Raw genomic sequence first — 11,953 nt, 5'->3', positions numbered from 1 at the left:
GGACATACACACGCACACAAGACATATATATATATAAAGAAACGTGTGAATTATATTAATAATAATTAAAATGTAGAAACACAAACTAGATGTAACATAATAAATCAACGATACTTTTTGAGGGTAGGTACGTCAGTGCGGTAGTTTTTTTGACATGGCGAGAGGTTGTCATACAATGAGGCGGTCGGACGTAGCATTAGACGATATTCTTTTTGTAAACACGATTGGTAAAATACCAAATATAAGATGTGTTAATCAGTTTTTGGTAATTATTTAAAGTTCCTGATTTCCTAGGCCTTGAATTCTCTCGAATTTTCATATTTCTACGTTTAGACTTTAGGCTGAAGGACAAAGCTTATAGCAGTCTACTGTTGGAGGGTTTGCACAAGATCACCTCGCTGGGCAGACGCGTTGGTGGTCGCAGATGTAGATGCTAGCAGTAGTGGACGCATCAGTCCGTTCTCCTTTATATTCCTTTAGTGGCCTTGTACGACATCTGCGGGAAGACAAGAGGTGTTGAAAACTGTATTTATATTCGCCGTAACCACGGCACAGTGAATCTTTTTGTAGTGAACAGGAAAAGAACTAAACTTTGTAGAAAAACTATTTAAGCTACTAGTTTAATCGTGTGCAACTATAGGTATAATAATCGAACAAAAGAGATTTCAGTAGAAAAGTCTATTTTCATTTTTAAGAAGAAATAAAAAATAGACCGTCGGAATTTGTTAAATAATTATATTAGTCTTTATAAAGGTTCGAGTCACCGATTAAAATAATTAAAAAAATATATATTTTTAAGTTCTCTTGTAAGTAAACAAAAGAACATATCTTTGGAGAAAAAAGCCTTTAAACATAAACCTAGTAATAGATTCGAAGAATAATTAATGTATTTATTTATTATCTTTTCCAATAAAACATACAGTACTATGAAGCATAATGTAGTTTTTTTTGTTACATAAACCGCTGTTCCACAACTTAGTTATACATAAACGATGAAATCGCTTTATTTACTTACATTATTTACTAACTCGCGTTGTGTAATGTGTTTTATCACATTCTTTAAAGTTATGCATTGGTAGGCCCAAAATTGCCTTAGGAATCATATTATAAAAGCGTATACTCAATCCCACAAATGACTTCTGCACCTTTCGCAGACGATATGGAGATGTCACTAATATATGACCATTTCTTGTAAGTCGAATGTTTATATCCACTTTTTGTTTATAAAGACTAATATGTTGTCTTACAAAAACTATATTGTTATAAATATATTGTGAGGCATACATTGTTTACTTACCCTCTTTATTTACTATGGAAGTTTATTTACTTACTTACTTTATTTACTTATGTACATTATTTACTTACCCGCTTTATTAACTAACGTGTATAATTTACTTACTCGCTTTGTTAACTTACGTATATTATTTACTTACCCACTTTATTAAATTACGTACATTATTTACTTACCCGCTTTATTTACTTTTGTTCATTATTTACTAACACGTTTTCTTTACTTTTGTACATTATTTACTTACACGGTTTATTTACTTACGTACATTATTTACTTGCACGTTATATTTACTTTTGTACATTATTTACTAACACGCTTTATTTACTTTTGTACATTATTTACTTACTCGGTTTATTTACTTACGTACATTATTTACTTGCACGTTATATTTACTTTTGTACATTATTTACTAGTACGCTTTACTAACTTACGTACACTATTTCCTTACTCGCTTTATTTACTAATGTACATTACATATTTACTTACCCGCTTTATTTTCTTTGTACATTATTTACTTGCACGGTTTTTTTACTTACTAATAGTAATAAGAGCAATAATTTACACCCAAGCTTTTTTATCGATTACTTTTTTAAGCTTACGTTCAATACAAACTTTGAACTTTTTAAGAGACATCTCCAAGATGTCAATTGGTAGTTTATTGTAGAATTGTATGCAATTTAAAAAAAATCATGAATCGTCCTTTAAAATAATTATGAATTTTATGTAACCTAGTATATTGCACTGTAAGTTTATTCTTACTTCTAATGTTTAAATTATTGAAGTCACATTTTTCTTAAATTTAAAATGTTTTTATGAACGTACATTAAATTTTCAAATATGTACTGAGTCCTACATGGACTCGAACGATGCAAAGATACCTCCCGGTGTCTTAGTCATTTAACACAGGTTTAACCGTTAACGTAGTTTTTCAAGCAGAGAGGTAAAGACTACTCCAGAGTTGGTCACCCATCCAGCTACTGAATGGAATCAACGTTTTGTGAACAGCTAAATCGGTTGACTACAGACCGCCATCTCTTTTTTTATCAACAGGTTTGCGCTTTACTTGATGCACACGAAGGAGTGTAAGTAGTATCCATTTCTATGGTTTTCTTGCACTGTGACTGTAATGCTTTATTTTTTATAAGGACGGTCGATTGACGCAATGTACAGCCACCCTGCTTTCTGAGTCCAAGGTAAGAATGTTTATTTACTTACGTACCTTCGCGCTATAATAAAACAATATGAATTTGACGGCCGACTGGCGCAGTGGGCAGCGACCCTGCTTTCTGAGTCCAAGGCCGTGGGTTCGATTCCCACAACTGGAAAATGTTTGTGGGATCAACATAAGGTTTTTCCGGTGTCTGGGTGTTTATCTGAATTTTTTATATTTTTATGAATAATTACTTTTAGTAATTATTCATAAAAATATTTATCAGTCATCTCAGTATCCATAACACAAGCTACGCTTACTTTGGGGCTAGATGGCGTTGTGTATTATAATTATATGTCGTAGTATATTTATTTATTATTTTTTTTTAATAAAAACATTACTGGGAAAAACATGACTGCTGTCACCATTGAATAATTAATAGAGTAAGCTATTGTTGTTACAATGAAACGCTAAGCTTCGATAAAATCAGTCAAGTGCCGTTATGGCGTGATTAATTTAGTTTGACAAAGTTTAGCACTGTCCATTTTAAAAAGAAATCAACCGTAGTTACTTTGATTTAAGGCTCTTTTTGCATAATTTATTTGGCGCGAATATGCATGTGCAACTTTTACATGTTTTAGGTAATCAGATTTGTTGCATACATAATTATATTATCTGTGACACATTAGATCCATTAAGTACACGATATTTTATATTTGTCAAGCACTCGTGATGTTTTGAATCAGATTCAATTTGTAACAACCATCCTCTTGGATACAACAGGTATTACTTTACACTTTTATTTTAAATTAAATCCACTAAGGTTTCATTACCTATTTTGCTATTTTCCATAGGATATTGTTCATCTCTCCCAAGGGGTGAGAATGTGGCAGGACGGTACGGTTTGCAAGTACGTCTTTACAGCGTTTAATAATTGTGGCTCACCTTATCTCGAGCACAGAATGTTCCTATTGCATGGGATGCGCGTATCTTTCTTAACAATTTACCAAAACTACTTTATTCAAAATTCACAAAAAAATTTAGACAAAAAAAGAAACAAAGGTGTAAAATAACATAATCATATTTTTATATTTTTTATATCCTCTCACTTCCCATAATATAAAAAAATTGATTTGGTATACAGAATGTTGGAGCAGCGGAAATTCCAAGCCCTTATAATGAGAGACGATAAGCGTAGATTTAAGCGGCGCCATATCAGCAAATCACGAACTAAATCACTACCCCACATCGTCAGAGAGAAGATGAAGAAGTACTTGGTGCTGTATCTAGAAACTTCTTCAATACATGGTTTAAACCATCTTGTGGCTGTTGGGAGACATCCCTGTGAAATGTCAGTACGGTTGTTTAAATTTTATGTAAGAGCATATAACATTTTGCACACATATTAACAACTAGCTGACCCGCTCAACTTCGTCTGCATCAAATCGGTTATTATCGGATTTAATATCTTTTAGCATTTCTATACCCGTAGTTACGTCTAAAGGATAGGTTCAATTTGAATAATTTAAAGAGAAATTATTATTTATTTGGATCTGATAGGAACGTCACCATCTTAAGATTGTACCCGTGTTTTGATTGACAAATTATAACAAAAAGTGGTTATTGTGTCCTAACAATTAGGCATTCAGCCTGTCAGACTTTTTTGTGGGTAATAATGATTACTTTATACATTTCAATCCATTCATCCGTACATACATACATCCATCCATCCATCCATCCATTCAGCCTTACTCACAAAGTTTCGCATTTATAATATAAGTAGGATGCATTCGATCGCAGTGTCCCATATGCTTTGCGACTCGCTATTATCTGTGAATAGTTATGTCCTTTATCTCCGACAATATTTATCCGATCTTCATTAAATTACACAATACATGCTTGATAGTATATACTTTCAAATAAAAAAAGAATTATTAAAATCGGGTAAAATTTAAAGGAGATATGAAGTAAAATTGATAAAAATTTTCATCTCATTTCCTGGGAGAAGCTTATTGTTTATCGGGATAAAAAGTAGCCTATATGTTGACCCGGAATATCAGCTACCACTATACCAAATTTAATTTGAATCCGTTCAGTAGTTTTCACGTGATGCCCGGACAGACAAACAGACAGACTGACAGACAGACAGACAGACAAAAATTATATAAAAATCTGTTTTGGACTTGGTATCGATTATAAAGCATTCCCCGGTCAAAGTTTTCTAAATATATTAAATGTACAGAAATCTTCCAGTTACAGTTTTATTATAAGTATACCGTGAAAAAAGTTTGGTGGCTTCGTCCACACCTTCATACCAAGCTGCCCTATTAAACGCAACAACAGTTTATTATTCTACAAGACTGTCTTAGCTAAGGGCCAATAGTTTGCTAGAAGATATTAGGTAACATCATCATCATTATTCGCAGCATATTAACGTCCCACTACTGGGCACAGGCCTCGTCTTCGTAGGAGGGATGGTTTTAAAGCATAGAACTACCATATTGCTCCAATAACAAAAGAAGTTTTAACAACCCCAGGGTATTATAATTATGTGAATCGGGAACGAAGTCACGAGAATTCAGCTTGTAGATTACAATACTATTTTGATATAGTGGACTCAGTGAAATGAGTCTACAAAATAAAACTATTCTACACTTTTTTAACTTTTAAAATTTAACAATTTTTTTTCAGCTTCCTCTGGTTCTCAATGGTGTTGATATCAGTTATCGGCACAGTCTATTTCTCGTGGACCACATGGATTCGATATCAGTCGTCGCCAACGGTTGTGTCCATGGAACGTGACATGTTCGCGTGGAATACCACCTTCCCTTGCCTGACTCTCTGTCCTAAAGATAAAATTGACACCATGAAACTGAATAATTACCTCGAGTGAGTTTTTACATTTTGTTACATAGCATATCACAGATTATTTCATGCTTTATAATACTTTAAGTGAAGGTCACACAGAACGAGACATTTTATTAATTTTAGGCACTCGCGTGCACACACTGACAAACACACACACGCGCACAAACACACACACACTCACACACACACACAGCCACACACACACACACACATATATACACACACAAACACACAGGCGAACATACTCACACAAGCTTACATACGCGTACAGATTTAATTTTTGATGGTAAACATATTATTCTTGTGCCATTTTCCAATACCTTACTCAATATGGGTAAGCAACTGTGCAATATAAAATACCGATAAGTCGTATTTTATTAACAATATTTTACTAAAATCAGTTAATAATTCTTATTTTTAATATCCGCAGTTCCTCAAAGGAAGAAGACAAAGACAAACTCAAAACTTTCATCATTACATTAGCAAATGCCACTTACGAAAACTTCGATACAGTGCCGAAATACGACGGCATAAAATCTGATGATTATTTGGAACTTCTATTGAATTTATCATCTCTATTCAAGCCCACTCTAACAGCCAGTCCCACCGGATTTAATCTTGAAATAACACCTACTGTCACAGAGATGGGGCTTTGCTATGCCGCTTTTTCAAATGTTGCTATATACAATTCCCCTCAGTAAGTAAGAATAGAGGTGCTATTCTTCGAAACTTTTTTACTTTATTGCACCGCTTTATATATAAAATAAACATACAAAGCATGAACTTCATACTAAAATATTTTCTGCAAGTTAATCGAGCTATGGCTAAGGGCAAGCGCAGTTGGCAGCGACCCTGCTTTCTGAGTCCAAGGCCGTGGGTTCGATTCCCACTTCTGGAAAATGTTTGTGTGATGAACATTAATGTTTTTTAGAGCCCTTAGTGTTTCAGTTGTTAGTTGGCGAAGTGTGTATTGTCGTAGTATATTTATTTATTTATATATTTTAAAAAAATGGTTATATAGGAGCTGCTTAGGAGTTTCCTTAAACTTTTGTTTTGTTTCAGATATAGAGACGATAATAGATGGGACATTGTCGACCAAAATTCTTCATTTGTTGTCCATCCGTTAGATGGCGAAGTATTTACTCAAGTCAATATCACGAGCTCTTACTTTGTAAGTGTTTAGCAATAATTTAGACTATTGCTAAATACAAATGATATACAATGTGTAAATGAAAACCGACATATTACTTTAGAGGCACATTATTTACTGTCTCTAAGACTTCCCCACGAAACAGAAACGCTAACAGTAAAACACTGCCATAGTTTTATTGAAAAGAATCAGGTACAGCCCTAACATCACATGCAAAATTAAAATCAAATGAATCCTGTCACCTATTTAATCTATTTTAAAGTTATCCGTCGCGTGAAGCAGGTGCTATGTGCGTGTTGGACTTTCATCGTGAATAGGGTTGTCATTAGTAAACAAAATGTTTTGAATTCGTCTTCCCGCGATTTTTGTACAAGAAGACAATGGGAATAAAGAGAAATAATAACCAATATAAATAAAATTAATAAACATTTTTTTCTTTGTATATATATCTTTTTCTAGTAAAATTTATCTTTATCTTTATCTTGGTGTAGGCTTACATTCACGGCCCAATGGAGATTCCTGACATCACGTCAAAGCATTATTATTCTTCAGAGTTGCTGTACATGACACTTTACGTTAATACTATGGCTGTATACACTTCATCAGACGCTGCGAGGTATTACAAGGCGTTCTTTATTGTTGATTTTCTATATTCATGATACACGATTGAATTTGTTTTATTTTTTCGTAGTGTTATTAGAACCACTAACTGTTGGTTCTTACCCCGGAAAATGTTTTTAATAACTTATGTATAAAATATACCTCATTTTTAAAATTCAGTCAAATTGGTTAAGTAATTTTTGCGTGAAAGAGTAACAAACAACCATGCATCCTTCCTTACAAACTCTGTCATTGGTATATAACATTAATTGATGATTGATGATCGATTGAATGATTATTATATATGAGAAAACTTTGAAAACATCCTATATGTTTTCAAAGTTTTCTCATATTATAAAATGTATTTCTAATCAATATTTTTAGCTTAAATATCGCCCAACGTCGTTGTCGTTTCCATAACGAGAACAATCTGAAACATCACTCTGTGTACACATATAACATGTGTCGCATCGAGTGCAGGATCCAGCTCAGTCTGAAACACTGTCACTGCATTCCACACTTCTACAGAAGGATCGGTTAGTGAGCTTTGTTAACTTAATAAAAATATATATATTTTAAGTTTGACAACTATCTGACCAGTGGTCAGGGCTACAGCATTCTTTTCCGAAGGGCCAGAGTTCACTCCCCAGCACACACTTCTCGCTTTACACATGTGCGTTATTAATTTGAAGCATTTGAATTATTACTCTTTTAACGGCAAAGTAAAACATCTAGACTAAACCTGCTAAAGGAGACCCGTGCCATGTGATGAGTTATGGTGATAATGAATATTTTTAAAGTCATAGTTTTGAACATTAGTATAAGCTTATTTAGTAAATATTCAGTATTAGGTTATTTAGTAATTCAAGTGTAATTGCAGTCAAGCACTTGTCTATATATTTAAAAAAAAAAAAAAATACCGACCGAACTTGACCGAAATTTCTCAATTAGAGTGAACTAGTTGTTCCATGAGGCATAACTAGGCACATATTTTATTAAAATTACTCAGAAATTCTAAATTACGTTACTTTTTTATTTTTCAGGCGACGAAAAAATATGCGATGTCAAAGGACTGCATTGCTTACATAAACATAAAGGTACCAAAGGAATTCTGTAACCTAAACCATTAAAGTCCGTAGATGCACAATGTTTTCATGTCTTATGTTAATTGTATATTCCTACTCAATGTTAAATCTTTTATTTTGTCCGTTATTTCGATTGCAGATTTACTTTTAAAATTGAGAGACAGAGACGGGAATAAAGTGAACTGTTCATGTTTGCCACTATGTGATGATGTCTACTATATTATAGATACTTATGTGAGTATTTTATTTCCCTTAGTTACAATAATCACTATATCTTCATCGAACATTTTCTTTTTAGCTGCTTTTAGTTATGCTAGTAAATAAATTTATGTAACTTCTATAGTATACGCCCACAACTTTTTTTAAGTTTAATGTTTTCTTTACCAAGCGAATTTTGGTAATTCTTTTGAGAGGTAAAGATCTTAAACCTTGCCATGAAGGTGATCAATGGAGGCAACGATTTCTTAGTATTCTTTTATACCAGAATTGTTTCCCCTCTCTTTCAAACATCTTTGTCTTATTTAAAATGTCTTATCATTATTTTTATAACTTTATTACTTCATCGATGTATTTCTACTGCTGAATATAGATAATTTTTAAGAATATTGCAAACCAAGATCTGCTGTCGCTTGTATTCAAATTCTGCCTACAAGTCACTTGACGTACCTAATTTGTCCACTACTAGAGAGTCTCCTAACACTGCGCCTTTCTAAGACGTCTGTTCATTCAGCTTTGTCACTTATCTCAGATAAAGATATATCATTTTCTGACCTAATTTTACTTTAATACCTTGGAAGTAATTACTTACGGATGAAGGATTAATTTCAGACATTACAAGAATGGGCGCTTTCTACAACGATGATTCAGTGGGGTATGGTGCGTTATCCGAGATTGAGATATAAACGAGATATTATCTTCGGATTCACTGATGTTTTAGGTACGTATTTATTTGCAGTGCAAATTGTGCAGCTTATTGGCATGTGCATTAGATGCCAAAATTCAATGGGGCCCTCATGTAAATAATTTATGGAACAAGCTTAGTTCTGCTGCCTATATGGTAAAGAAGATACGCCATATGACCGACGTAGAAACTGCAAGGCTGGTCTATTTTAGTTACTTTCACAGCATTATGTCATATGAATTATACTATGGTGATATTAGCACTGCTTTTGATAAAAAGGGCTGTTCGTTCGATCTACAAAATTGGTCCGCGAGAGTCATTGAGAGATAAATTTAAAGATTTTAAAATAATGACAGTGTAAAGTCATTACATATTTGAAAATGTAATGTATGTTGAAGAAAACAATTCTAAATTTAATAAAAACTGGTTATTCCATCATCTCACCTTCGTGTACTTCTAATGTAATGTACTCAACAAAAGTGCCACTATGGGTCGAGCCTACTTGAATAAAGATATTTTTTACTTTGACTTTACTTTGCCATAGCGCAACTCATCCATAAAGTATAGTCTGATAAATAATATCCGTCATTCGAACGATAAGAACGGAAATTGTTTGTGCAACGTGAGGAATGATCGAAAACAGGGGAGATGATATAAAATGCAAATTCTTCAGAACATATAAAAGATGTTTGTATTATCTACTTAAACAGTTAAGTTTTAGTATCAATTTACTCTCAACTTCAACTGACAGCTCTTTTTACATTTGATTGTTACTATCAGTTGAAGTGTGACACTGCATCACAATACCACTTTTATTTGTAAGTATAAGAACTTGTCGGGAAGATTCTGAAATTTAATAACTGTGTTTCCAAAGAGCAAAACAAATGAAATATTTTTCAGTGGCGGTCGGTGGAATGGCGGGCCTCTTTCTGGGGTGCAGTGTCCTCAGCTTCATAGAGATCGCGTATTTTCTCACCTTACGACTATTTTTTTATACGACGAGCAGTATCAAAAACTAGTCACACCGAAATTTATCATTGTTTATCTTAATAGCGCGTGTTACACCTTATACCATTAAGCTAATAGTAATATATCTATTAAATTAATTCTTTACACTATCGTAACACCAAGATGCGAAACTGAAATGGGTTTTTTCCTTATTTTACGCACGAACATAGTAACGGATTGTGGTTATTTTTTAACTGAAATTTAATAGTAAACTTCTAACTTCTTCCATATGGAAGAGGTTGCAGATAAAACCTAATTTATATCTAAACTATCTAATTAAATTTTTAATTTAAGTCTCATAATATATTAAATCATTTATTTCTCTCCGTATTTATCCTCTTCTATTCTCTTCTCGAGCGGTTGAAGATCATTATCTACACCCAAGTACACCCAACAATAGAATATCATCATAGTAAATAAGAGCTGCATTTGACAGTTTGACAGTTCAAAAATAGGAGTGCTCCGATCGTCACCAAACTTTACAGGATTACTCGCCAGGTTTATACGGAGATTCCCTGAAAGTTTTATTGAAATCGGTCCAGCCGTTTCGGAGCCTATACGGAACATACCCGCACACTTTCTCTTTTATATATATAGATTGATAGTTATTAATACATAATAATATTATTTCTATTATATACTCTTTGCAATGTAATGATACTTAATTATTAGATATAAGTTTGTTTTTCAAACAAGACAATTTAAAAATGTTCCCAAGTGATGCAATAATATGTTTGAACTATAATAATACAATACAAATTCTTAGTACCAAACAAATAAAAATGGCTGATGACAGCGGAATATATATTTTAAAACTTACCAACGCTACTATTTATTAGTTTATTAAACAGCGCTTTCAGATAAAGCATCTAAGAGGCCACGGTGCCAGTAATTTTTTTTTATAAAATGCTTTAAAAGAACGTAATCAAGAACGTTAATGTAAGTGACTAGCTGTTGTCCGCGACTTCGTCTGCGTTTGATTTTGTTTTTTGATGTGGCGTTAATAAAGTTGTAGTTCTAAAAAAAATTGAAGTATTCAGTATCGCTAAGCCTTAAATTAGAAGTCCGCTGAGGAGTTCTGTCCTCTATCTCCAACCACATTCAGATCTACACAAAGTTTGGGCAAAATTAAACACATAATATAACCTCTATAGTACAAAAATAATTATTTAAATCGGTTATAATTTGTATACTGCTATAGCTAGCAGTATGGTAGGAAACTTCGAATTTTTAAGGTAAGTAGTTTGGGATATAGAATTTAGACCCATGACTCTAAATTTGCAGGTGTTTAGGAAACCAACTTTCAATTGCTCATGCGGTGATTATTCATCATCATCATAATGTCAACCAATCGACGTCCACTGCTGGAAATAGGTCTTTTGTAGGGAGTTCCACAATACACGGTCCTTGGCCGCTTGCCTCCAGCGACTCCCAGCGACTCGCCTGATGTCATCTGTCCACCTCGTTGGGGGCTGACCTACGCTGCGTTTACCGGTGCGGGGTCGCCATTCCAGCACCTTAAGACCCTAACGTCCATCGCATTATAAATGACAACAATAACATAACATACTCGTAGGTACTCTATTAGGAACGAAAATGGAACGCTACGGAAAGCATAGCACTATAATTTCAATATTTTAAGGAGTAAAGTTAAGCAAAATTTTAAACTCTTTTAAAAGAAAACAATCTGAAACCTTACCTTGCGAAAGTAAGCCGCTTCCAATGTCTAATAATTTCCAAAGTGTCATGTCACCCGGAAAATAAATGAAGTGAAGAAAATAAATTTCATTTAAAAATCACGGCGTACCATTATTTTCCCCGGCTTCCCCTAATTAATTTCTTGTCACCGTCTGGATCGGCCGTTGTGGCGATGACAGCGGTAGAGGGGGATGGCCTTATG

The 11,953-nt window shown here is 33.6% G+C and overlaps 1 protein-coding gene across 1 annotated transcript; it reads left to right on the top strand.

Moving 5' to 3' along the window:
• Positions 1–3,586: 3,586 nt before the first annotated feature.
• On the top strand, positions 3,587–10,064 carry LOC120626508 (pickpocket protein 28-like). Its single transcript, XM_039894035.1, has 10 exons — positions 3,587–3,792; positions 5,133–5,330; positions 5,740–6,006; positions 6,372–6,480; positions 6,951–7,075; positions 7,444–7,595; positions 8,103–8,156; positions 8,284–8,378; positions 8,973–9,081; positions 9,946–10,064. The coding sequence occupies exons 1-10, from the start codon at positions 3,587–3,589 to the stop codon at positions 10,062–10,064; spliced, it is 1,434 nt and encodes a 477-aa protein (XP_039749969.1).
• The last annotated feature ends 1,889 nt before the right edge of the window (positions 10,065–11,953 follow it).

The sequence above is a fragment of the Pararge aegeria genome, chromosome 9, assembly GCF_905163445.1.
Source record: "Pararge aegeria chromosome 9, ilParAegt1.1, whole genome shotgun sequence".
In the NCBI taxonomy this organism is placed as follows: Eukaryota; Metazoa; Arthropoda; class Insecta; order Lepidoptera; family Nymphalidae; genus Pararge; species Pararge aegeria.
The sequence above is the reverse complement of the archived record's forward strand: the minus strand, read 5'-3'. Positions and strand labels throughout refer to the sequence as shown.